Source organism: Mauremys mutica, chromosome 11, assembly GCF_020497125.1.
Source record: "Mauremys mutica isolate MM-2020 ecotype Southern chromosome 11, ASM2049712v1, whole genome shotgun sequence".
Taxonomy (NCBI): Eukaryota; Metazoa; Chordata; order Testudines; family Geoemydidae; genus Mauremys; species Mauremys mutica.
Window position 1 is genome coordinate 79381442 of NC_059082.1, and position 27030 is coordinate 79408471.

Sequence of the window (27030 nt, forward strand, 5' to 3'; positions counted from 1 at the left end):
GTGGCCTCTGACCAGCAGGGAGACCAGTGGCTCTGCAGAAGCTCACCTGTGGCCGCTCAGTGCCGAGTCATTAATTTCCCTCCTTGCTCAGCAGCAGCTGCTTCATTTGCTTGGCAGGGAGCTCGGACTCCTTGCTGGAGGCAGGGCACTGAAGAGGGGGAAGAAGGGAAAGCCAAGCTTGTGGAACGGATGTGGCAGTGCACAGTTTGGGAAAGAGACAAATACCCCGAGACATCCACTCCTCCTTTCCTGGCACTAGCCCTGCCCATGGGCTGATTGCAGTTGCTCTGGTTTAGCTGACAAAACACTGTCCTCCCTTGGGCTGGTTTGAGAGCGGGCTCTCCTCTGGTCATTGCTAACCCCAGAAACGGCACTGGCTGGCTGCCATGGGCTCCGGCTTTTCAGCAGAGCTGAGCCCTCGTAGCTCCAACTGAAACCCATGGGATCTGCGGGTGCTCAGCCCCTCTGGAAGGCCAAGCTCTGCACGGGTAGTTGGGCACCCAGAAATGAAGGGGCCCCAAGTCTGCGGTCACTCATGAAAGTGCTGGCGCTACTGATTCCCCCACGTGTTAACTGGAAACAAAGCTGATTCTAAAGGAGGATTCCAGGGGTGATCGTGCTCATAGGAGGTTTCCATAACAACTGCCCAGCTGACATTTTCTTTTCCTTTAAGAGTCTGAATTCTTCAGAGACAGGCCTAAATGAAAGCCCAGGGACCAAACACCCCTGAACGTGGGGGAGAGAGGCAGGGTAGATCAGAACTTTGCAGCACAGGCCTGGTCAGTGAGGCATAGGCATTGATCCCACAAGTCATACGTGCCTGCTCAATACATATTATGCATTAGGAGTCCCACCAAAGTCAGTGGGTTTGCTCCGAGTTCAGCATGTGCATAAGCCTTTGCAGGATCAGGGCCTCAGACAGTTGGGGAGTTAGAATTAGTCCAAAAACAAGGGGGAGCTCCTGTCCAGTCCTCAGCGGGCAGGCCAGTGCCTGCAACAGAGCACGGAGATCCTCAGGCAGGGACACAGACGAAGCCTGCGGGCGAGGAAGCAGACAGCTGTCAGTCAGTGATGGCTCTGCTGCTGGCTGGGCGCTCTTGGGCAGAGAGGCAGCGCACATCCCACAGTGCGGTGGGGAAGTATAAAATAACTGACCACACGCACTGGCTTCCAGTATCTAGCAGGAGACGCCTTTAATCAAACTGGGATTGAGCCTAGCTTTGCACAGGGGCAGAAGCCCATTACTGGGTGAGGAACAGGCACAGCTGGGGCTTGTCTCCAAGGATATGACTCTGGATTTTAGCAACAAACATGGGCCATGGGCAGGCAGATGCCAAGGTGGGACCTATGCTGGAGCGTGTGCCTAGCCTTACCGAAGCCCTTTTGCTGGGGTGCTGGTCCCACGGCTGGGAGCCTAGAATGTAGACTAGCTACCCCTCTGAGTAAGCATAAACACTGGCTGAGCTGCAGCCTGTGGCAACTGCCAGGGACAGGGCATTTCACTGGGGCCGAAGGGAGCTCAGACTGTACTTCCTTTGTAACAAAAGCCAGGGCTGCTAAGGGTCACCAGCACCCTCAGCACTAGCCAAGCTAGGACGAAACGCCTCCGCTAGGAATCATCATAAAGTCATGGCCCTCGCAATGCTAAGTCACCACACTGGCAGGCGCGGATTGCCGGCCAATGGCTCCAATCCACCAGGCTGCATTTGTAATCTGTACTGGGCATTCTCCAGCTCTGCCTGATGCGTCGCTCCCCAGAGCCTCAGTCCTGCAGCAGCTTGTGTTTTACAGTCGAGCTCTCTGAACAAAGGTGAGCAAAGAGGGTCCCAGCGGCCGTGCGGGCACGCAGCTCGTACAGGTCATAGTCATGGGCCCACTCCACGTTGCCCCACTGCTGGATCTGAGAGGAGAGAGAATAAGCAGCTCACTCAAGAGTTAGTTAGAAACGGGTTTGGACTTCTTGGCCTCCATTTTCCTGTCTGTAAAACAGAGCTAATACCTCCCAGGAGTGGCACCAACGCCTCACTAACCAGTGCCTGCCCAGCGCTCGGAGACCCTCAAGTGAAAGGGGCTACAGAAGGCAACATATTAGGGCCTGATCCAAAGCTCATTCAAGTCAGACTTCCATTAACTTCACTGGACTTTGGGTCAAGGATGGTTTTGTGCAAGGACAGAGCTTTTTCTGTTCACAACAATCACGTTAGCGTTAGCTTAGTCCTTGGCAAAGTGCTTAGGCCTGGCCAATACACAGAATAAAGACCATCCTTGGGCTTTGCACTGCAGGTTGGAGGAGGGCCGAAAAGCAGCAGTCCAGCCCTCGGCAGGTTGGTCTCAGAGCGCCTTTGGCTGTTCGTCACGTGAATTGAGTGGCTGAACATTCAAACCGTATTGATCAGAGGCAGCCTGGTGGAGTGAACGTCTCCTGTAATAGCAGGCAGATCTGTGGCCAGTCGTTTGTGCTGGGAGATCACTTGTCATGCTGAGATTATCGCTATTTGAATGATAGGGTTGCTCTGGAACATAATTTACCTGGTATTCTTCCTCCAGGCGAGACAGCTGCACGGCTTTTTCTACCGGAATGTGTCTGTCAATCAGTCCCATGGACAGAATCAGAGATTTCAACTGTGTGATCACATATTCTATACCTGGGAGGGGGGAAAATATCAAACATGAACCACAGTTATTTATACAAAATCACGTCAGCATCTTCACACCTTCTGAAGGTGCAGCCAAGGCGTAACATGCTCAGCAGGATCAGACGGGTAGATGATCCCCCACACCTTGGATCAATGCACTCTACAGAGTCAAGTCCACAGTCAATAAACACATGAAATTTCCGTTGCTAATCAGGATCCATTGTTACTGTGATGCAAATGGCTGCATCACTGACTGCAAACCGCTTTCTCTCATTCTGAAACACACCCTTATAACGTAATAATGCCACACTCCTGGGTACAAATTTGGAAGGATTCTCTTCTGCAGGATGGCAGAGCTCACATCTTAGCACTGAAGAGCTGGGGATTAGATCAGAGAACACGCACAACCATCTAGGAGAGGGAGATAGAGAAAAAGGGGCCTGATCCGCAGCGATGATGAGCATTTGTGACAGCTGGAGGTGCTGAGCACCACTGAAAATCAGGCCCATGTTCAAGGCAAGGGGAGGAGACAAAGAAGCATGAATCATGCTCAATCTGAGCTGAGCGATCAGCTAGAGTCAAGGCCAGATTTGGGATCAATAGTTAACTGACTGCCCAGGAATACAACAGCTGGGGCCTGGGGCCTTACTGTCCCCAGCTGAAGACAGACGTGCCAAAATACCAACCAACCAATCAACTAAAAGAAGCATCCCCGACCTTACCCCAAACACAAGCTGTAAACAAAAGGTGACCAGAACTGTTTGCAGGAAGGATTGAGGAGGCCCTGAAATCAGAACAGAGCACACTTTTCTACTAAGAATTTGGTCTCGCTCATTGTCTTCTGACGAGGTAGCCAGGGATTCCGGTGGGTTTCTAATCTGCTTTGTTTAAAACATCTTTATTTTGAAAGGAGAATGACACAAGGAATAAAGAGGGGACGTGTTGGGGTAAAACTCCATTTTTAAATATTTACCATTGGCCTGAAAGAATTTTTAAAGTCTTGGGCGCTTTTCACCATTTTTACTGTTTATTTGCATCTTGCACTTCAAGGAGGATGAGCAATGAGAACAGATTAGTTAGTTTCACCTTTGTTTCCAGGCACGTTCACTTTCTGGATCTGTTCAGTTGCACAAGAGTAGAACAGCTGGGCTGCCAATAACCACAGCTCTTACATTTTAAATCTAAACTCAAGGGGTTTTCATTTACTGGGGTGGAGGTGGGGGAAAGTCATGAAACCATAAAATCGTTTCTGTGCACTTGGGGTTTCAAACCCCTTTTCTTGGTAACCACCTAAATTTTGGACCGAAATCACCTGAAAATGTCATGTTAAGGGGGAAAAAAATATCAGTAGTTCTGAGAGAATCAGGGCCTAATACAACAAGACACTGTACAGTGAAGAGAGAGACCCTGCGATACAGAGCTAAAGGTCTAGCTTGGATTTATTTATTTTAAACTACAATCCCCCTTTGTTTTCCCCCATTGATTTAAAGTCTCCCTTTCTTCCCCAAAACATTTCTGTTGTGCTGGTTGCTGCTCTGAGCGAGGAAAGGGCATATATGTGAATGGTGCTTCGTGTACCCTGGATGAACGGACACACCAGATAAGTTGTCCTCAGTACCTTGCAGTGCCCACATGTTGTGAGATGCCAAATGGCTGGTGAAAGTGTCTTTGGTCCTGGCTGGGATGCTGGGTCCCATGATGCTAGTAGAGGAGCCGATCTCCACGTTGTACCTGGAATGAGTTAGATGGTACCAGACAAACAATTGGTCTTTGAGACACGGGAGCCTCAGTATTATTATGAAGCAAGACTCTGGCTAAATTTAGCTCTGGCGAGAGCAGGTATGACCCTCACTGTTGTCAGCTGGGGTTATACCTGCTTTTTCCCCTCGGGGTCTATGTGGGGACATTTCCTACCCACACTGCACCACTCCAATTCATTCACAGAGCCAGTCAGTGCAGTGTTGCATGTGCAGCAACATCTGGTCTTGCTTAAGGAATTTACAAGCATAATTCCCTTCCTCCTCAATGGGCTGAGACACACAGTGAAGGGGTCACCAAGACATCACGCTGGAGACTGGCCAACAGCAGCTCCTCACTGACACCCCTTAGGTACAGTCTCTGCCCTCCAATGCCTCCTCATTACCCCATTTCCATGGCCCAACGGATAGTGCAGTGACGAGCACCCTCGGAATTCCACAGAGAGGGCAGCTAGCAACGAGAAGGGAAAAATCTTTGACTTCTTACCTTTTCTCAGCCCACTCGATCATGGGATCCCATTCATTCTTCTGAAGTTCTACTAGGCCGGCTGGTTCCTCCACCCTGTAGCTAGAACATTGCAACAAGAAAACAACCTTCACCGACAAATTATTGGCCTTCTTCACACAGTACATGGAGCAAACCCACCGGGCAGCTAAGCCTTTTTCGGTGATGGCAAGGGGAGCCCAGTATTTGAAGAGCAGGTACTGACCATAAGCTTCAACTGAGCAGATGCTGCCGGCTAAGGAAAGGAAGAGCTTCCATTGACGACCCTCCCCCAGATCCAGAGCCCTCTGCTGGACAGACAACCAGCCAGCTCTTGATCCCTGTAAGGAGAGATGCTGCTCCAACAGCCCTGCCCAAATGTAGGGCCTGATGCTGTGATATCACTTCCAGGTCTGTGCCTGTGTCCTCCTGAAATAACTGTGGGGGCTGTTCACAGCCCGCTTGAGTGCCAGCCCTCAGCTCTGCTTCACACCACGAGAGACCTCTGCAGCCACAGGCCACAAAGCACTTTGACTAACGGTGAGTCACTTTTACAGATGGGGAAACCGAGGCACAGGGAAGGCCACTTACTTGTCTGCTATCAAATGGGCCAGCAGTCGGCCTCAGTGCACCCTGGATCAGGCCCTAAATCAGCAGTGGGATTAAGTGCTGTCCAGTGGTCAGAGCAGGGGCACTGACCCCTGAAGCACAAACTTGTTAGCTATCTGTTTTAAAAAACGCTTCCACAAAATCTGGCAAGGGGCGAGGGTCCCAGAGCCCACGCTCCAGCCTGAATGTCTACACAGCTATTTGTAGTCCCACCGCATGAGCCCAAGTTAATTGATCTGGGCTCAGAGACTCGGTGCCACAAGTTGTTCTTTGCACTTTTCAAAGACAGTTCCGATCCCTTGGTCAGAGCTCCTGGAGTTCAACGAGGCAGGCCCATGGGTTCAGTGAAAAAATAAAATATAATAGAAAGGAATTCTAGAGCAAACCAGGTGTTAAGGCTCAGCACGGAAAATGCCATGCTCCTTAAAGCCAAATCCAAGGCTCTTGCTCTTCCAAATTCTTACAGACCGCAACATCTTGTGGGGAGCAATTCAGGCCTAGGGCAAAGTCTCAATGGAGCTGAACCCCATCACGCCAGGCCTGAACTGGCCCCCCCTTGCAGGTGGTGAAGTCTCCCAGGGGTTCGTGAGTTTGGAGAAGGCGGGTTGACACTATGAGTGAGTTGTGCTTCACTACCCCTAAGGAGTGGCTTTGTGCTGGTCCCCTTTCAGAAGGGGCCTGTCCTCTGATCCGCATGGGCTACTAGGCTCAAGGGGACGTACTACACACTGGGGTCATTGCGGGGGCTGTACCTCTACAGAAAGAGAAGGGCAGATGCATTGTTCAAGCCAGGGCGTCTGTCCCAAAGGCTGTATTTGTGCCAACCAGTCGCCCAGCTTAATGCGTTTCCAAACCTCCGGTCTGCCCAGCTGGAAGATGTAATAACCCATAATAATGCAATGAGACTGGCCTGGCTTCTAAGCCAGAGGTTTCCCTAGTGAATTGCAAGTGCAGTCAGTCTCCTACCAGACAGTATCTGTCTCCAGGAACTTCACAGCTGCTCTGATTAGCTGATCTTTGTTTCGCTGAGATGGGTTGTCCAAAACTGTGTTGCACAATGTGGTCTGCAAAACAAAAGGCAATTACACCAGCCAGAGTGCTGGGGAGGCGGCAGCTCTGATTTTACAAGGTCCCAGACAACAGCTGAAGAATCCTTTTTGTGCTAGCGACGATGAAGGGATAGTGATGCAAAGCCTAGCCCGGGAGATTAATGAGCCCAAGCCCACTGGAGACTATGGGAATCTTCCCGGCTTTGGATCAGGCCCATAAAGACAGTGCTCCTGTGAGCAGTGACAGGATGGGAACATGCTGGAGGCCTTGGGGTAAAATAATCTGGATGAGAAGCATTTCCAGCGGTGAGTCAGGTCCCATTCACATGGGAATTTGGCCCATGTTAGGGGGCAGTTTTTAACCCTGGGGTTAGACCCAATAGCTGCTAACGGGTGAGGCACGCTTTGCCCCAGCACTGTGGGTCAGGCAAAAGCCAAGAAAGTGTAAAAAAAAATAAAAATTTAAAAATGGCTAGACTCAGCCCCTTTATACATCAATCTAGTTTATGTATTTAGCTCAGAGATGGGGCCCGCACAGACTACAGCTCCCAGCATGCTATGCTCCACCTTTATCCAAGATGAGGCTGTCCATAGCAGTGGCCCCCGCAAAACCACTTGTTAGATTCCTTCCCACCTCTGCACTCACCAGATGCATGGTGTAGGACTTGATGGTGTCCTGCTGGGAATCCCATTCCGTAGCAACAGCAATAGCCAGGGCCTCGCTGGGGACAGTGAAGAGTTTGGCCTGGGGCGTTTTCAGCTTCCTGTGGTCAAGGTTTATTTCAAAGCCACCTGGGGGATCAGATTAGAAACCCAGCGGGATTCCAGGGTAAAGCACACGCGGGATCCACGTGCAACCCCCAGGCAGGGGACAGATTCAGAGAGAAAGCTGAAGAGGGCAAACTCATGCCCGGGCAACGCCAGTGATACACCTGGCCCAGGAGTCTCCCCACTGAAGGTCTATGGGGCCCTGCTCTACCAGAAAAGAATTCCCAAGAACCATTCTTGGAAGCCATTTCCCTTCCCATGGTTTTGCCAGCCAATGGGGAAAGGGCAAACCAGGTTTGTGACAAAGCTGGCTCTCAAGGTCTGGTTTCCAGGCCTGGCCAGCAACTGCCAGTAGGCAGGGCCCGCGTTCCATAACCACCCTTCCCTGTGCCCGGCTGTTACACAAAGGGCCATGCATCAGACACCCCACCAGACTCCTGGCAGAAGCACTCACCTTCGCCTTGGGAGATGCTAACGTTCTGGTAAAACCTCTTCCTTTCTGGGGGGGAAATTACATCTACTCAGAAAGCAGCGAGAACAATAGTCAAGCCCCACTCCTCATCCTCGCCCACTGCGGATCTGACATGACAGTGCTGAGCATAGCACAGCTGGCCTCCCTCCCTAGCTGGTTCAGAGTCCCTCCACACAAGCCCATGTGCCCAAGTCCCTCTGGACCTGCCTCAGGGCTTTGGGGCGAGGCCTGTCCTGGGAGCTCACCATGAACCAGGGGCCCCTCTTTAAGCAGAGCAGCTGCTTCCCTCTAGCACGCCGGGCCCAGCTGTAGTCTCATGCCTGTTGTGTGGCACCCATACACAAAGCAATGGGCATGTGTGACGAAGTGGGACTAGTCTTACTGGGGGCTGGGTACAGATCCTCAGTTCCAGCAGCACAGATGCCTGACACTCTGTCGCCTAGCAACTGATGGCCCGGCCCCTCCCTACAAAGGTGTTGGAGACAAAGGGGTCAGGTGACCTCCTGGCCCGGGAAAGAGGCGGAGGGGCCAGAGGGGGTTAGGCAGACTGTTGTTGGCTGGGGAAACAGGGGAGCAGGGAGAAAGGGCTCTGATCCCCGAGGGGGGCTGTAAGGCCCCCAAAATGGACCTAACCGGGGGGATCCTGTTATCTGTGCCTGCAAAACCTGTGTTGGACTGTGTTCCTGTCGTCTAAATAAACCTTCTGCTTTACTGGCTGGCTGAGAGTCCTGATGAATCGGCAGGGAGTCCGGGGGTGCAGGACCTGATCCCCCTACACTCCGTGACAGCATGACATCGACAGGTGTGTTATGGCTCATTTGGCTTAGTAACGTGTCAGGCTCAGTCCTGCTGTGAGCCCTTTGAAACCAAAGAGTCACCCCATGGATGCATCTGGGTCATCCACTCTAGTTTCAGCCCCTCTCCCCACCCACTTTCTAAGCACCACCTGTGCCCAGGTAGAAGGGAGACACCCAACTTACAGCACCATTCTTCCACTCCCTCCCACCCAAAAGCAATCCTTTTCCTGTGTATTTCAACAGAGGAATACGGTGTTGGCATATTACGCACTCCAGATCTTTTTCTACATACAGCTTTCAAATGCTGTTTACTCTGGGGGCACTAGGACCAGGTGCTGCTTCTCCTCCTTCACACCGGGTGGCCTTGGGGGACACCTGTAGGGAGGAGGAGCCAGAGACTGCAGCTGATCAGGGCAGAAAAGCCAAAGCAGGACACTGAGAGAATTTGCAGTGATTGTGACTGGACTGTCTGTGGCCAGTGCTGATCAGCTGTTTGCTCCAACCTGCTCTCCCAGTCTCTTCATCTGTTTCTCTCCACACCGGCCTCACATCGCCTCTTCTCCCCTGCCCTGCCCTTTTCTCTCCAGTTAGCTGATACGTTCCTAACTAAACCCACCACAAAAAACAAAAAAACAAAACATGGCACTAACATGTCATTTGCTGTCACCCCAGTGTCCACTCTGCTTGACTGTTCTACCTGCCCCACTCACATCTGTCTGGTCTAATTAGACTATAAACTCTTTGGGGCAGGGACCATCTGCTACTCTGTGTATGTCCAGCACCTTGCACAGTGGGGGCACCTTTGATTGGCCCATGGGTACTATTTTAATAAACATGACGGATGATAATATTAAACAGATGTGAGACACGAGGGCACAGAGCAGGCCTGGAATACAGGCTGGTGCAATCCCTACCACCAAGCCCCTCTTTGCCAGACTGAATAATAAACTAGCTCTGGGTCAGTCGACCAGCTCTCCAGACACAGTCTTGGAAACAAAAGTTATGTGACCTGGCAGGAGCTTTGCTCAGCTGGTCAAAGCTGTTCCACCTGCTGGAGTGATGCAGCAACTCCGATCAGCAGGAGCTACAACTCCTATGTAGCTTAGGTGGGTCACCAATATCCAACCAGCTTTTAAAACAGCTCCCTCGGGTGTGATTTCAGACGGAAGCCAATGATGTGCCTGACTCAACAATAGCCCCTAAATTACAGCAACAAGCTAGCCTGTCATCTGCCCTGAATGCCCTCCGGCTGGATCCAGGAGCATTGCCCACAACGCATGAACCCATTTCCTGAGGGCGTTCACATAGATGCCAGGTATACTGCAGCATGCAATTTAATATACTGGGGGAGCAATGATCTCTTTGCTCTTCCCCAGGCCTTTAAACTGAGGATCTCCCTCCCAGCTGCACCTGTTATGCCCAGGAGCCCATCTGGTGCAATAGCAAATATACCGCTAGGGGTTACAGGCCCCAGTCTTAGAAGCAGTTTCCATTTGGCACTTGCACTGTTGCCAGGCACAACCATTAGACTTCTAAATGGCATGAACAGCACCTGCTAACTCCCTGACTTTGCCCACATGTAACAGTTTGATCCCTGCACTGATAGCCGTCACACCCACCGTATTCCCTGCTCCAAACAAAAACCACAGGCAACATTAATGAATGAATTCAAGGGAACCCTAGGGCCTTTGTTACGCAGGAGGCCAGCCTAGATGATCACAGTGGTTCCATCTGGCTTTATAATGTAGTAATAAATTAACATAGGAAGACAGGCTCTTTGAGGACATGCAGAGCAACAGCTGATAACAAGTTCCAAACTGGGAGCTACGTGCCTGTACTGTGGATCCAGATCTGAGTCTGTGTTAACACAGGACTGGACCACTTACAGAGACAGACAGACAGATACCTGGCTCCATTTCCCACACAAAGCAGGGAGAATGGGCTACCTCTCCAAACCCTTGTCCTTAAGGTAGTGACAAACTGGGCCTGGACTATGGCTCCCTTCCTACATCTGACTGCACACGCAGGCCCCTGGGTTTCCAGAGTCCCAGTGAAGGCAAAGGGAGTCTGCCCAGACCAAGACAGTTGCAGGATTAAGGGACTTAAAGAACGCCATGTTGTTAGGACTATTCAAGCATGCGCCCATGACCTTCATCCTGCAACAAGACACACCCCCTAGTCCTGTTTTAATGGGGCTCCAGGACATGCATTTCATTGCAAGTTCAGGGTCTTGGCTTGTGAGAAACAAAGGGTCAAATTTCACCATCCTCTAGAAACCACTGAACCCACATGGGAAAGATGTTTAAAGCGCCATTTCTACGACTAAGGAAGGATGGACTAGTGGTGGAGGTGTTAGCCTGTAACTCAGGAGACCTGGATTTGATTCGCTACTCTGCCACAGACTTTGTGTGTGACCTCAGGTTCTCTTTCCCTCCGTTCCCTGTCTATAAAGTGAGGAATCACAGCCCTGCCTAGCCTTACTGGGAGGTTGTGAGAAGGAATAAATTAAACAACGTGAGGTACTCAGCTACCGTGGTGACTGAGGTAATAGCAGTACCTAAAATAGAACTGGCAGCACGTGCTGCATCTGTGCGGCCGTCGGCAAGCACAGCAGCAGACTCACTCACACACTGTCAGCAGCAGGCATGAGGCATTAGACTTCAAGCTGGATGGGGCAGGGATGTGGTTTTCTTTTGCCTCTGCAGTGCCCTGCACACATGTGAATAATAAATGTTCATTGTCAGGCTTGAAATACCTGGGTCTCCACAACTACTGCTACAAATGTTCAGTTGGGGCCCCCACAAGCCAGAGCCCTCCTCTGTAAACAGGGGATCATGCACCTCTCATAAACTGTGGTCGCAGCCAGCTTTTAGGACTGGCTAAATCCACCACGGACAAACGTCCCTGCAATCTGGAAACGAGCATGTTGAAATCTGCCGTGTGTGCAGCAGGATCGCTGTCCAGCTTTGTCCTCACCTGTCGGCGGGGTGTATGTCCGTGCCGTGCCCGGCAGTGAAAGGCTGGGGCCCCCAACAGGAGGAGTCAGGCACAGCCGTGGGGCCTGGGGCGGCCTGGCGTAGAACAGCCGCTGACAACTGCGCCACATTCTCGGGAGGCAGCGAGCAACGGCTAGATGGGGACGATCTGGCCCTGTTAAAGACCTAGGCTCCTAATGACTTGGGACCGCCCACCAGGATCAATGGCTTCCCCCCTCACCTCCCAAGCTAGGATCAATGCCACCACAAAAAGCCCCCCAACTGGGATCAATGCCCCCCCTCAAAGGAGCCGCCCTGATCAACGTCACCCAAAAAGCCCTCCTGCTAGAATCAATGCCCCCCCAGAGCCCTCCTGCTAGGATCAATGCCCCCCCAGAGCCCTCCTGCTAGGATCAATGCCCCCCCAAAGAGCCCTCCTGCTAGGATCAATGCCCCCCCCAGAGCCCTCCTGCTAGGATCAATGCCCCCCCCCAAGAGCCCTCCTGCTAGGATCAATGCCCCCCCCAGAGCCCTCCTGCTAGGATCAATGCCCCCCCAAATAGCCCTCCTGCTAGGATCAATGCCCCCCCCAGAGCCCTCCTGCTAGGATCAATGCCCCCCCCAAGAGCCCTCCGCCAGGATTAATGGGCTCCCCAAGGAACCCCCAGCCGGGATCACCGGGCCCCCAAAGGAACCGCCCCCGCCGGGATCAGTGGGCCCCAAAGACAGCAGGACAGACCCCCACGGAATCCCCTGTGCGACCCTACAGCGCATATAAGGGCTCTGGACCCTTCTCCCGCTCCCTGTAGGAGCCGCACAGAAGCGGCTTGAGGGACAGCTGCCTCCCCCTCACCCCCGCTGCTCGGCTAACCTCTCTGCCTCTGGGCGCCGCCATCTTGCTCGCCCACGTCCAATCAGCATCATAATCGCTAGTTTGTCCCTCCGACTGCACCGTCACTGGGGCCTAGAGAAAACTACGAGTCCCAGGGAGCATTGCGGCCACCCACGTGACGTCAATAGCCCAATGGGACGGTCGTCCCGCCCCCCGCAGCGCCCGCTGGGCCAATCAGCATGTGCGGAGGCGCCGCCGGGAGGCCCTGAGCCAGGCGGCGGGGGTACCGGCGAGTTCCCGGGTCGGTAAGGCGGCCGGGCCGGCTCCCCGCAGCCCGTGTCACGCTGGCGCCCGGGGACCCCCCCGAGATGCCGGTGCGGAGCGAGTGCTGCTGCCCGGGGGGAGCCCGAGGCCGCGGGGCCGCCGCCAGCCTGGTGCCGCCGCCCCCCATCAACACGGCGCAGCCCGGGGTCGCCACCTCCCTGCTCTACAGCGGGGCCAAGTTCCGCGGCCAGCAGCGCAGCAAGGGCAACGCCTACGAGGTGGAGGTGGTGATGCAGGTGAGCCCCGCGGGGATCCCCCGCCCCGCCTCTCGGGAACCCCCCCAGAGCGTCCCCGCCCCGCTGAGCCCCCCCCTCCTGGAGCCCCCCCAGAGCGTCCCCGCCCCGCTGAGCCCCCCTCCTGGAGCCCCCCCAGAGCGTCCCCGTCCCGCTGAGCCCCCCCCTCCTGGAGACCCCCTAGAGCGTCCCCGCCCCGCTGAGCCCCCCCTCCTGGAGACCCCCTAGAGCGTCCCCGCCCCGCTGAGCCCCCCCTCCTGGAGACCCCCTAGAGCGTCCCCGCCCCGCTGAGCCCCCCCTCCTGGAGACCCCCCAGAGCGTCCCCGCCCCGCTGAGCCCCCCCCTCCTGGAGACCCCCTAGAGCGCCCCGCCCCGCTGAGCCCCCCCCTCCTGGAGACCCCCAGAGCGTCCCCGCCCCGCAGATGCCCCCCCTCCTGGAGACCCCCCAGAGCGTCCCCGCCCCGCTGAGCCCCCCCCTTCCTGGAGACCCCCTAGAGCGCCCCCGCCCCGCTGAGCCCCCCTTCCTGGAGACCCCCTAGAGCGCCCCCGCCCCGCTGAGCCCTCCCTCCTGGAGACCCCCTAGAGCGTCCCCGCCCCGCTGAGCCCCCCCTCTTCCTGGAGACCCCCCAGAGCGTCCCCGCCCCGCTGAGCCCCCCCCCTTCCTGGAGACCCCCCAGTGCGTCCCCGCCCCGCTGAGCCCCCCCCCTTCCTGGAGACCCCCCAGAGCGTCCCCGCCCCGCTGAGCCCCCCCCCTTCCTGGAGACCCCCCAGAGCGTCCCCGCCTCGCTGAGCCCCCCCTCCTGGAGCCCCCCCAGAGCGTCCCCGCCCCGCTGAGCCCCCCCTCCTGGAGCCCCCCCAGAGCGTCCCCGCCCCGCTGAGCCCCCCCCTCCTGGAGACCCCCCAGAGCGTCCCCGCCCCGCTGAGCCCCCCCCTCCGGGAGACCCCCGAGAGCGTCCGCCCCGCTGAGCCCCCCCTCCTGGAGACCCCCTAGAGCGTCCCTGCGCCGCTGAGACCCCCTAGAGCGTCCCTGCCCCGCTGAGCCCCCCCTTCCTGGAGACCCCCTAGAGCACCCTCTGCTCCCGTCCCAGAGACCCCCCTAGAGCGTCCCCGCCCCGCTGAGCCCCCCCCTCCTGGAGACACCCCCCCAGAGCACCCTCTGCTCCCGTCCCAGAGACCCCCCCTAGAGCGTCCCCGCCCCGCTGAGCTCCCCCCTCCTGGAGACCCCCCCGAGCGTCCCCGCCCCGCTGCGCCCCCCCCCCTTCCTGGAGACCCCCTAGAGCGTCCCCGCCCCGCTGAGCCCCCCCTTCCTGGAGACCCCCTAGAGCATTCTCTGCTCCCGTCCCAGAGACCCCCCCCAGAGCGTCCCCGCCCCGCTGAGCCCCCCCTCCTGGAAACACCCCCCAGAGCACCCTCTGCTCCTGTCCCAGAGACCCCCCCAGAGCGCCCCCTGCATCCCTTTCTGGGGTCCCCCCCGGACGCCTCTAGAGTGCCCCCTCCTGGGTCTCCACAGGGTGTGCTCTGGGGACCCTCTAGAGCATCCTCTGCTTCCCTCCCAGGGATCCCCCTAGAGTGTCCCCCCACTTCCTTCTGGGGTCCTCCCCTTGGGGGCCCCAGAGCACCCCTCCTCTGGGGACCTCCTAGAGCATTCCTGCTGCCTCCTGGGGTCCTCCCCTGGGTCCCCCTAGAGCACCCCCTCCCTCAGAGCACCCCCTGAGGTCCTGCCCATGGGGGTCCCCCCTAGAGCACCCTCTACTCCCCTCCCAGAGACTTCTCCCTAGGATCATCGCCTTGGGATCCTCCTTTCTGGGGCACCTCAGTCCACCCTAGAGTGCCTCCCAGGGACCCTCGTGAGCAAACCCCCCTGCCCCGGATCTGCCCCAGTACTCCCTGTGTTGCCTCTTGGGGCCTTTCTCCTAAGATCCCGCCTGTTCTCCTAGAGCAGCTCTTGGGGATCCTCTTGAGCACCCCCTGCCTCACCAGGGTCTCCCTAGAATGATGCCTGTTCCCCAGAGTGTGGACCCCCAAGCACTCACGGCCCCCCTGAGCCCAAGCACTCACGGCCCCCTGAGCACCCTCCCCCAAAGACCACCCCATGGGGACCTCTTTCCCTAATCCCCCCATTTCACAGAGATCAGGATCCAACATCTATACATGCAATATTTGCTCTTAAAATACCCCTCTCTCTCAGTTTGCAACCTCCACTCCTTAAGATCTCCACATGGGCCCCCTTCCCTCGCAAACCTTCTCTTGCAGAGACCGAGATCTACATTGTCCCCAAAACACACACCCACCTGTGCGACACACATCCCTCCCCGGGCACCGCTTCCCTTAGATCAGGACCTACTGCCTTCTGAGACCCCTGCCTGTAGGACGCTTCATTCTCAGAGATCAGTGCCTGTGAGGTGGATGTCGAGGGGAGGTTAGGGACCCTTCCCACCCTGTGAAGGCCTTCATGGCTCTAAATGTACCTTGGGCCAGCAGCACCTGTGAGGTGGATCCCCCAGTCCAGGCCTGCAACACAAGGGCAGCTGTAATACTGACAAGAACAACCTCTGAGCTGGGCGAGGCAGGTGAGACCTCTCTAGGGACCCACCAGGCCCCCACCCCAGAGTGCCCCTGCATGAGCTAGAGCAAATCTGCTCAGCAAATGATGTCTCCCCATCATCCTTCATGGAGCAACGGGGGTAGAACGTAGTAAATGAAAGAAACCCTTTGCTAGTCTGGGGGCTCGTCCCTCAGCTTCAGTTGAGGAAGAAAAAACAAGCAGCTGGGATTGGCTGAGTGGGTTGGTAATAGGCTGAGTGGGTAGTTGCATGCCAGGCCAGCCTGTATCAGGAGGGCTGGGGAGGAAACTACTTGATATTAGTCATCTGGGTGTAAGATGCCCCAGACATCAGGTTTTCCAGCCACTGCAGGTGGTTTGGCCCTGTGGGACTCACCTTGGGACTTCAGCTCTCCAGCCCTGAGATTCACCATCTCTGCACGTCTAGTTCTGGCTCTGAAGCCTTTGGATCTCATGCTGACAAGGGAACAACTGCCATGTCTACTCCAGCGCTGCAGCTACGCCGTTGGGCCATAGTGTGGGCCCTTCTTAATGCAACACTCGGGTGTTTTCTGTTGCTGTAGTTAATCCACCTCTGCAGGCAGCGGTAGCTGAGGCCGAGTCTACAGTAAAAGTTAGGTCGACTCAGCTGTGTTGCTTAGAGAGATGTAGTTAAGCTGACCAAACCCCCAGTGCTAGGTCAATGGATGTATTCTTCCATCGACCTAGCTGCTGCCACTCAGGAAGGTGGATTGAACCCTCCCATCGCTGTAGTGAGGATCTACACTGAAGCAGTGCAGCATGCCACTGTAATGGTTGAAGTGTAGACATAGAAGAATTCTTCTGCCGACTTAGGCTGTCAGCCTAGCTGCTTCTACACTGGGAACTAGGTCAGCTTAACTACGGGGCTCAGGTGTGATTCTTTCACAGCCATCAATGAGGTTGATAAATTGTAAGTGTAGACCAGGCATTGGAGCAAACCCTAGCAATCAGTCCTGGAACAGAGTGTAGCAAGAGCAGCTGTTGGGCCCAGCTGTGCTGCAGGGATCTCTTTAAATGAGCACTTGTCTCTGCAGCCCCTCCCATTCCTATTTAGAGGGATTGTTTCTCTGTGCTGTATTTTTAGTTGTAGGCACTGGCATGATCACTTTGGGCAGAGCTGGTGAGATGTAGGGTGGTGTACAAGTGGCAAGCCAGATATCTGATACGCTCTTGCAGTAAAACATGCTGCATATTTCAGCTCTGTTTCCAACTGGATTGCAAAAGATCTGGAGGTTTAAATAACGAGCTATGATGCAGCCTGACACATTGGTCAGTGTTGTGGAATGATGTCAAAGTCCTAAAGTCAGCAGACAGGAGTAGCATTTAAACCACACTGTCAACCTTCACATACAGTGCTACATTTGTCAACAGCACAAGAGTGACCTGGAACAGCTAGGTTCAATGGAGTCCTCCTATGGCTGATCAGCTTCATTACAGCTCTTCTTCCCCCCAAAGAATACTCAGTCCTTTAGCTTAAACCCTGACGTTTTGCATGTCATCGGAGAGGCGGAGTTAACTACAGTTATTCTGCATAAGCGCAGTGAAATATTTGCACTTAATTTGCTACAGATGGGAAAGATGCATCTTTGCTTTTGAGTCAGGGTTTTTCAAACTCTTCATTTTGCTTTGAGAGCTGATCTGGTGATTTGTGGATTTCTGAGCAGAAGTTTCTAGAAATGGAAGTATCCCAGTAACTAGACACTGCATGGCAAGTAAATGGAACATTCAGTCAGAAGCGGGGGAGAAACGAAGGCATTGGGAATGGGAGACAGGTATGTGTTAAGATACAGTTTGAAGAGAGGTACATGCAGACTTTTCTGGATGGCAGATATTCCAGAGAAGGCTCTTGTGTGCAGCAGTGATGGGATTGTTTAGAAGGGACCAGGCCTTAGTGCCAGATCAGTAGAGAGAACTCATTGGGGTAGGTCACGTTATGGAAGTGATGAGAGACAGATTTACTAACAGTCGCCATCAAAGCCAAGGATGAAACCAGAGTTTCAGGTGGCAAGGGAGAAAGATCTGATTGTTTGAGGATGTTCCCTCTGTTCTTGTCACTCGCAGATGTCTAGATTGCTGGTAGCATGTGGTTAGAGAGGGTGACAGATAAATCAGGAAGTCTGGTTCTGGTGATGTGCTGTGACATTGGGCAAATCACTTCACTTCCAACTCAACTTCCCCTTCTGTAAAACGGGGATGCTTACCCATCTTTGTCAAATATTTTGTAGAACATATTATTAATTAGTTGAAAGCACATGAGACATTCCCCAGCCCGCTTGCAGAAAAGGTGAAGTGGATACCCCTAAATGATTCTCTCCTGAGCCCAGATACCACTGTGTGATCAACGTGAATGACCTATGAACAAAGCTGGGCAATGCAGTTCTATACCATCCTTAACAGAGCTGAGACCAAAGTGCATTGGGCCAATTTAGGGATCTTGTTCCTGGATACACACACTTACAGATTTTGTGCTCTCTGTCCTAGCATGTGGATATGGAAAACTCCTATCTTTGTGGATACTTGAAGATTAAAGGCCTTACAGAGGTGAGCACGTGTTACTAAACTCCTTTTCTATACTCCATGGGAGTGAAGGGCAGCCTCTGCTCCGATTTCTGGCTAAAGGTATGAAGGTCTGTGAGGTTGAGCCCATAATTAAGACGCCTGTTGGGTACTTTAACCCCTTTCCTTTGTTTTTTTTACACAGTGTAAACCCAGTATAAATGGTTTTGTAGCAACTTAATTAAAAATTGTTTTAACTTGATAGCAGCTCACAAGGGCTGAGCTGAAGTGGACCTGACTTTGCCATCACCGTTTAATTGGCTGTGTGTGTATCTTTGTTGCCCCAAACCTCCAGACAAGCCAGATCTTCCTGAAGTTCTTCTTTCCACACCTTTCATGTAGGACCTGCCTGTATTAACAGCTGACCTCTCAGGCATTCAGCAAGATGACTGGTTTAACATGCAGATTGTCAGGTTTCTTTCTGAGTGTCTCTCCTCTCCTACACAGGACCCGGGTTTGTGGTTTTTGTTTTGTTGTTGGCAAAATTCCTTAATCTTAAATCTTTTTTTACCCTCCTCCTAGGAATACCCGACCCTTACCACTTTCTTTGAAGGGGAGATAATCAGTAAAAAACACCCCTTCTTAACACGGAAATGGGATGCAGATGAAGACGTCGATCGTAAACACTGGGTAATTAGACACATTGGCAACCAACTACAGATCTAAAACCAACCCAAGCATGTTACCTGTTTAAAGGGGATATGCAAAAGATTTTTTTAAAAAGAAACAATTAAGGCTTTGTTGTGGTGTATCTTTGTTGTTGATATACAAAGACAGCCTGAAAAGTTCTCTCCTTAGGCTTTACTCCTGGTCGCTTTCTCCCATAGGGATTCTTTTCTTTCCTTTTTTTCACTCCTACTAATGTAACTCCACTGATGTCGCTGCACCAGTGCAAAGCCCTGGTGTGGACACTCTGTATTGGTGAAAAAAGTGACTGGCACCAGCATGACTCAGCTGGTTTGAAACTGGGGGAAGCTCCCCTGGCACAAGTTGCTCTTTACCCAAGTGAAGCACTAGTGATTTCCAGCAGTGCAGTGACATCTGTGCTGCTATGTCCATGTAAGAATCACCCATGTAGACAAGCCCATAGATCAGGAATGTCATTTCTGACCTTCCCTGGCTTGGCTGGAGGATTTCTTTGCAGACTTTACAAGTGCTGTTGGTCTCTTCCACTCTACTCCCCCCAGGCCTTACTCCAGATGTGTTCCTGAGAACGAATGATGATAATCTTCTGGCTGATGGGACCACATCTGGAGTAAGGCCTAGGGGGAGTGGAGTGGAAGAGACCAACCAATACCAGTTAAGTAGGAGAAATTTCTGCCTCTCAGTTCCTAATGGAACATAGTACTTGTGCTGAGGGAGAGGCAGGCTCGGGGATTTCTGCCAGTCACCCTCCTGTGTGGGGGGCCTTCTCTCTCCTCACTGAGAGTATGCTGGTGTGCCTCTCTTGGGCACCAATCCCTTACCATCTTCACGGCAGTGAGTTTCATGTCTCTACCCAACGAGTATAAGGAGCGGCTGTGTGTTTCGCAGCCAAAGCGGATTATACCCCAGTCTCATTTGCAGGTTGATTGAAGTCATTTCACAAACTGTGGCAGGCCTTAGACATTGGAGCTGCCTCTCTCCTGTAGGGAGGGATGAAGGGACATTGGATTTCTGCAGTCAAATATTTTTGAATTTTGTCATTAACATTAAAAATGTTCTCTATTGTTGGTGAAAGGTGCTAGCTTGACAGTCCTGGAGACTGAGAACCTTTAACACAGAGGTCCCCCAAACTGTAGGGTGGGCCCCCCTGGGGGGTGCGGAGGAATGTTCAGGGATGGTGCGGCAGGGCCCGGGCCAGCCCACACGGAGGGCAGGGAGGGAGCGCTACGCAGCCCCCCTCTGCCCTGCACCTGGCTGCGGCTCTGTGCCTGGCCCAGCCCCGCTCCCACCCCCGGCCTCATCCCCTTTATCCCGGTACATGTTCCTCCCCCACCCTGGGAGCCATGGCCCCACTCCCATCTCTGGCTTGGTGGGAGGGGAGACCCTGAAAAGTTTTGAGACCACTGCTTTAACAACAGAACAGTTACAGGGGGAGTAGCTGTAAGGGTGCGATCTTCAGCCACCTCTGGAGAGAACACGGGGAGTTCTGATTCCATGGCCCATTCCATCCCTAGTGCCTCTGCTGTGACTTGCCACAGAGGGCCCAGTAGCAGTGGTGGTTTTGATATGGATGCCTGCCCTGGATCGAGGCGAGTTGGCTAGCTAGTCTGGCTTGAATCTGTGATGCAATGGCTTAGAAATCATAAATTGCCAAACTTGGGGATAAAAACAAAAAATCCTACTGGATCATCCATTTCCCATTCCTGCCAGTGCAGGGTGCAGTTCCCAGCGACTCTTACCTGGTAACAGGTTCTTCCCTTCATAAACTCTGCTAACTGAAAGTCGGCTGTGCTCTAGGAATTGATTTTTGTGTTTTCTGTGCTTTCAGGGGAAATTCCAGGCCTTTTACCAGTATGCGAAAACATTTAACTCGGATGATTTTGATTACGAGGATTTGAAGAACGGGGACTATGTCTTCATGAGGTGGAAGGTAAAAAACTCCCTGTAGATGTGTGTCCCCCAGCCAGCTGGTCTGAAACTGCCAATACTTAGAACATGAAACACCATGGGTGCTGCATACAGAATGAAATTCCAGGAAGGGTGTCTCTGGAGCAACACTAAGAATGTATCCCTCCTTGTTTGAGAGAGACATAAACATCTTAAAAATGGCACTTCTGTCAAGTTATTCTGCACCCCTCCACACATGTAGGTAGCTGGAAGGAATAAGAAACTTTTTTGGCTGTGTGTTTTTGACACACTGTATAGCCAATTTCATTGTTTCCACTGGGTAGCTAAGTCTGTTTCCTCCCATTTATGTGGGTCTTTCATGCTGTTACAGTGGGAGAAAATCGCTGCCTTTAAAAATAGGAAAATGTGATTGTCAAACCACAAATTGGCAGGTGAAAGAGCTGAAATGATTTCTAATGTGTTCTTTAAAACAGGTTGGTTGCAAATGGACAGTGTCCCTTTAAGACCGTTGTAGTGGAGCTCTTGTGAAAGAGTACAATGGTCACTATATACGTGCTGAATAGTCCTGGGGTCCATGCTGGTGTGACTCAAATGAGTTCACCGCTATGAAATATTCACTTGGCATCTTTCTCTGCTCAGTTTCCAGAGCCCGGCCCCTCTGACTTATGACAAGTGCAAATCTGGACCCCAGGACTACCGGGAGGCAAAGGTTCAAACCCATTTTAAATACAAACCCTTGTTACCTTTTGTGCAGGAGCAGTTCCTAGTCCCAGATCACACGATCAAAGACATCAGCGGTGCTTCCTTTGCTGGGTTTTATTACATCAGCTTCCAGAAGTCTGCAGCATCCATAGAGGGCTATTACTACCACAGGAGTTCAGAATGGTAAGGGGAGCTTTCTTCCCGTCTACAGGCTGAAGGATGCTGGCAGTGTCTGGGCTCCTGTCACGTCACAGCCCTGGGATTAGATGGAGGACCTTACAATGATCTACCAGCCCTACTCACAGCCCCTGGCATCTGAAACTCGGGCTGGCGTGGAGAGAGAGTTTCTGCACAGTGTGTGCTTAGGTCAGCTGTAGGTGCCAGCACCAAAAGTGGTGTCACGTTTGTCGCTCTGTCTGACAGCTCTGCCCGTTCACATACCTGTCACTAGCCACGGAGCACAGTAAAATCGAGGTCAGAAGATCTGAAGTGGAGAGGTCAGGCAGCTGTTGGTGAATTACTGCTAAATACTATTGCTACATGTCAAAAGCTTTTCTTTCCCTCCTTCTGCTTGTCTGGCATCATACTTACCGTATGCTACCCAAGTGACTCATTCTTCAGCTGCCCGCTGTTGAGAGGAAGCCGTGACTTGTTTCACATGATGGCATAGTGAAGAACACTCAGCATCTTGAGATTAAAATACTGTCTCTGTGATGCTGGCAATTCCCTTTTAACCTCTTCAGGATTGACTTTCAGGATGTTTCTCTTCCCGGCTTACCCTGTTAGCATGGTGTGCTGATGCCCAGTGTCGGTCGCTTAGTTGCAGGGCTCACCAGCAGGTCAAAGTCATGGGCTCATGGCTGCCTCCTGGATGCTGAGGCTTTGCGGGCTCTTGCTGGATGCTGTGAATAGGGTTTTCTTACTGGCTATAGAGCTGTCCTTATATTAATATCCCCATCTTGGTAACACCATCCCAATAACTGATGTCAAGCCTTGTGAGTAGCTGCTAACTTGACCCCTTCAGTAATTCCACGCGTACAGTAGGTGCGGGCTTCCTGAACAGCCATCCCCCGCTCCATCTTTACTATCCGGAAATCTCTGTAGTTCATGGGGAAGGAATGGAGGAGCCACTGTGCAAGAGGCTCTTTCCAGAGCCAAACTGCTGGCCATGCCTGTGCTGCACTGCTACAGCCTTGGTGCACTTTGCTTCTAGCAACGGGCTCTCCTGAGCAGTGCCGCGGAGGCTGCCTGTGGGCTCGGTAAGATTGTGTCCTCTGCACTAGCAAGTCACAAGCCTCTCTCATATTTGCTCCCATGCTAAGGTAAAAGAGGTGGGAGGGGGGATGACAGCAATACAGTCTTGCCACTCCAGGACTGGCCTCCTCTGTACTATTTGTTCTGCTCATCTTCTCTGACTAGAGCTTCCATGCACCCAACATTCTGCATCTGCCCTGGGCAGGACCAAGTGAAAAGCAGGCATCTGTGGAGGAGGCAGGCAAGGACCTTCTGAAAAGAGAGCAAAGAGTGTTCTCCCTGCTAACAGTTCTGCTGTTACAACCTTCAGTTAGGTTTCATTCATTTCATCCTAGTCTGCAGAGCCTCTGCCAAGGACGCATGGTGAGCTCTCCTTGGCTCTCCTTTGCTAGATAGCTTGAAAAGACTATTAGCCCTGTATTTTTAGCAATATTAGGAAAGTAAGCAATGGCCAGAGCTGTTAGGTGATTGTGAATGGGTGGGAAGTCTGCACAGCGAGGAATGAAACGGTCTAAGAGTTTGAGAGCCCTTGATGCGGGTGCAGCTTTTTCTCTCCGGATGTAATGAATGCATCAGACGTTAATTTAAAAGTGTCTTGTGAATTGCAGCAAAATACAACCAGCTGTAGACAATCCAAAGTGATGGGGCTGAAAATCAGGATTAAATCAAAGAGGCATGTTTTAGAGCTTGCGTCCATTCTGAAGTTGAATGGTCAGATCCTAAAGTGTAAGCAGCTGAAGAGCTGCAGAGCTCAGGGAAAGGTCGAAAGGGGAAATGGCTCATTGTGTCTTGTCATTATCTTCCCTGTTTTTCCTTCCTCTTAGGTATCAGTCTCTGAATCTAACTCATGTCCCTGAGCACAGTGCACCCATTTATGAGTTCCGATGACAGGCGGACAGAATGATACCAAGTGAAAACAACCCGGGCAGGAGAGAGCGTGATCTGCCACGAGAGAGGTGTCCCTGTCGGAGTGGAGGGACACGCGCTTCTCTTCTGCCCAACGGACTTGTGAAAGAAAGCATGAATGTCAGCCCATCCGACCCAAGGAGCATGGCTGCAGGAGCTGGGAGTCTCCCTCCTGCCAAATGGCAATTTGATCTTTAATCTGGTTTTAAAGCTACCTTTAAATGCACTTTCTTTTTGCACAGCTAGTTTCTTTATCACTGAAATTCCTCCTGACCCCCTTCTGGAAGTTTGGTCCTAGCTGGAATCAATACCTTCTCCTCTGAGTAATAAGAAAACATAAGCTCAGCACTTATGGTTTCATGTTACATCCTAGTATGGGCTGAAATACAAAGAACTGTGGCCATTCACATTTGTCGCTCTGTCTGACAGCTCTGCCACTTCCAGAGCCTGGGCGTGTCAATGCATGAGTGAGGCTTTGCCTAGCGGAGAGAACTGCTGATCTGCAGAGTCCACTACAGAAGCATTTGGCTGAGACAGACAAGTCTTGAAGACCTAATGAATCTCCAGCTCATACTGGCTAATGAGGTTAGCCGGAGCTGCAGATCTCTCAGGAACGCTAGCCACTTCTGAGCTGCAAGCTGTTCCTTTGTCTTGATATGCCATGGGGAATAGATTAAATGTAAAGACTTCCAGGCCCTCAGTAGAAGTGGATCTGAGCTCTGCTTACTAAGTGTATATTTGCTCTTTACTTAAGGGTAAAAAAATAAAAAAGACTTTTAATAAAAAAAAATATTTTTATGGTTCCTCTTCCCAAGGACCCTATGGCAAATGCACAATTATTCAGAATTACATTTTACTGTTTTCACATTGAAAACCGTGAATGTCTACATTAGTTTTTTATATATATGTATGTAATCAACCAGCAGCTTTGGAAAAATCGTCCTGGTACAAGTGTTTAGCAGCATTGCAGAAATGATGCTAGTGAACTGTTTAGCATTTGTACCTATTTTTCATGCTACACCAACATCACTGCTTGATACCTTTATACCAGGCAAAGCAGAAAAAAAACAACAAAAAACAGTGGCTGTCCTACAACTTTGAAACGTTCAAGTGAAATAACTTAAGGCTTGTGTGCCAAAGTGTGTGCGTGTATGTGTGGGGGGAGGTTTTTTTAAAAGACATTTTAAAAGTTGGCATCAGTTGTATATTTAATATGATACTCTATGCGTGCAGGGCTTTTGTGAGACAACTTACCTTGCTTTTTTCTGCCTGTTTTATTTAATACAAAAAAAAAAGCTATTAAGAAAAGGGAGATTTGTACCAACAGAGCAAATCATTTTTAAAGAATGTTTGCCACTTGCAATCAAAAAGCAAAGCCCTTCACTTATGGAGTGCAAAGTTGTTTTTTTAACTAACTTTTCCTTTTCACAGTGTCCGTATTGTATTTTGCAGAGGCTGAGTTGATAGTTTAAGCCTTAATGGGAAAGCATTCAGGTCTCAGTGGGCTCACTTTGTATATTCCACATTGGGAACTTGATTTATTTTGCTTAAGAAAATGAACCGGTTTAATTTGCTCGGTGACATAATAGTCAAAGTTTTGTCCTGTGGCCCTATTTACCCTAGCTGTGCCCCAGCTTCAAGACACATTTGGGAAAAGTTGCCTAAACAGGCAAGGAGTAGGTTTCCATCTTAAAGGGAAACCACCTGGTATATTGAAAAAGGTGAAGGATGAGGGAACTTAATTTCTTGTAGGTCTTGATGGAAAGCAACGGTGGAGTTAAAAAATGGCTAGAAGACAAATGCTGAAATGATCTCCGATAACAGCCAGAGGACAGGGTGGGTGAGAGAAGTGTCTTGTCTAGGGCCACTATTCTGATGATACAATGATTGAATAAGGCGCCTTGGCAGCACAGGGGCTGCCGACTCACTCCTGTGTACTGGGAGGGGTTTGTCTTATTTCAGAGAAGGCAGTTGTGGCCACAAAATATGAATAGAGCATTTTTCTCTTTTCCAGACTAAAACTGATCAGGCCCATCTGCGGTAACGCCTCCTTAGACCCTTTTAACAAAAATTAAATTTGCAAATACTTTTAATCTGTTATTGGTTTGTGTGCCTCTGGAGCAGTGTGCAATATTGTCACTGATACCCAAACCCATCACTATGACATTTGTGTGACAATTAGAGTTAGGCTTTAACTTTAAACACTGTGGTGGCCACATGCAGAAACCGGGGTTGCAGGAGGTCCCTGGGGTCATCTAATAATCAGGAAGCTCTCCTAATGTGTTCCCTAAACCACTGAGACTTGATGTTTTTGAGAGGGATTTGGGACAGACGGGGCTCTTTTCCCCCTCACATAAAGCATATTTCAGCTGAAATCCAAAAGTTGCAAAGGAATGAAATTTTTTTTTAAAGGATTGTCTTACATTCAGAAAAGGAGAAGCTTTTATTCTCTAAAGCCTTGATTTGCTTGTGGTTTTTTTTCTTCTGAAACTGTTTAAGCTAAGAGGAAATGCTCTTAATTATGTTGCATTGTGGTGAAAGAAAACTAACAAGGTGAGACTTCTTGGGGAAAGTAAGTGGGAGGGTGGGTCTTTGAGTCTTGTGAAAGTTTAAAAAAAAACAAAAAACCTAACATGGGTGCAGAGTCCGAGTATATTTATGATTAATTATGGAAAAGAGACTGGGAGAAGTATTTTGCAGAGCTATCAACGTCCAAATTAAAAAGAAATGTATTTTAAGGAGCGCTTGTTTGTGTGTTTGTAAATTAAAGCAATTCTTGTTTCATAGGAACAGCAAGTTGCATCTTGCTGATCAAGCTTTATGGCTGGAGAATCCAATAAGCCACTGATTGTCTGAAGTGAATTACCCTGGCTTTAATTGGAATAGCTTATTTTCTGCTTGCCATTCTAACAATCAAATTATCATAGTGAGAAAGTTCTCTGTAAAACTCTTCCCAATTGTTAGCTTTATATAAAGCTTCTAAGTACCTGCACCTAAGCCCCCTCCTTTCTTGGCTGCTTTCTCAAAGCAACAATGGCTGACTGGCAGCTGAAAAGTCTGATGCCCCCTCCCAAACACAGTGGTGACAACACAGTTCTTACAGCTCCACACATCAAACCTGGAACATGGCCACTTCAGGAAAATTAGCTCTGTGGTTAGTTTACATATCTTGCTGTTCTGGCTTATATAATTTATTTTTATTTTCCTTTCCTGGAAAGCCTGAAAGGTTTTTTTTGTGGCTTAGGAATGGAGTCATGTTTGCTGACTAGTATAACAATGTCCATCTGTTTGCATTTGCTGTTTCTTTAGTGGTTGTGGAGAGAGGTGCTAACATTATCTTCTTGGAGCCCATGGTGACTTTCCGACAAATGCTGGTTTTCCCCCACCCTGGCATCCTGTTTAAAGTTTCAGAGCTTTGAGACTAAATCCAAATGTTAATGGGATACCATCTAAACCATTAGCAGTTAAAAAAGACTTAATTTTAATGCATTCACAATCAGGCTAGTTCTCATATAGCACCATCATATTGGAGTACAGCT

General features: G+C 51.3%; 2 protein-coding genes across 8 annotated transcripts; one reads left to right on the forward strand and one right to left on the reverse strand.

Annotated features, from left to right (window-relative positions):
* Nucleotides 1-1168: 1168 nt before the first annotated feature.
* Nucleotides 1169-15965, reverse strand: ATPAF2 (ATP synthase mitochondrial F1 complex assembly factor 2). Of its 6 annotated transcripts, none has more exons than XM_044978879.1 (9): nt 12419-12496; nt 11549-11701; nt 7758-7802; nt 7182-7327; nt 6453-6550; nt 4881-4961; nt 4255-4367; nt 2530-2645; nt 1169-1900 (listed from the first exon to the last, which is right to left on the reverse strand). In XM_044978879.1, exons 2-9 carry the CDS (start codon nt 11676-11678, stop codon nt 1763-1765), a joined length of 867 nt encoding a protein of 288 aa, XP_044834814.1. In that variant the 5' UTR covers nt 11679-11701; nt 12419-12496; the 3' UTR covers nt 1169-1762. The 6 variants fall into 6 exon arrangements, with proteins under 6 accessions (XP_044834814.1, XP_044834813.1, XP_044834810.1 ...); XM_044978878.1 differs by having other exon boundaries at nt 11549-11722; nt 12419-12479; XM_044978875.1 differs by having other exon boundaries at nt 11549-11733; nt 12419-12439.
* On the forward strand, nt 12610-26232 carry GID4 (GID complex subunit 4 homolog). 2 transcript variants are annotated; one of them, XM_044978882.1, is made up of 6 exons: nt 12612-12939; nt 18002-18061; nt 18599-18706; nt 20550-20651; nt 21384-21514; nt 23410-26232. In XM_044978882.1, exons 1-6 carry the CDS (start codon nt 12748-12750, stop codon nt 23471-23473), a joined length of 657 nt encoding a protein of 218 aa, XP_044834817.1. In that variant the 5' UTR covers nt 12612-12747; the 3' UTR covers nt 23474-26232. The 2 variants fall into 2 exon arrangements, with proteins under 2 accessions (XP_044834818.1, XP_044834817.1); XM_044978883.1 differs by lacking the exon at nt 18599-18706 and having other exon boundaries at nt 12610-12939.
* The last annotated feature ends 798 nt before the right edge of the window (nt 26233-27030 follow it).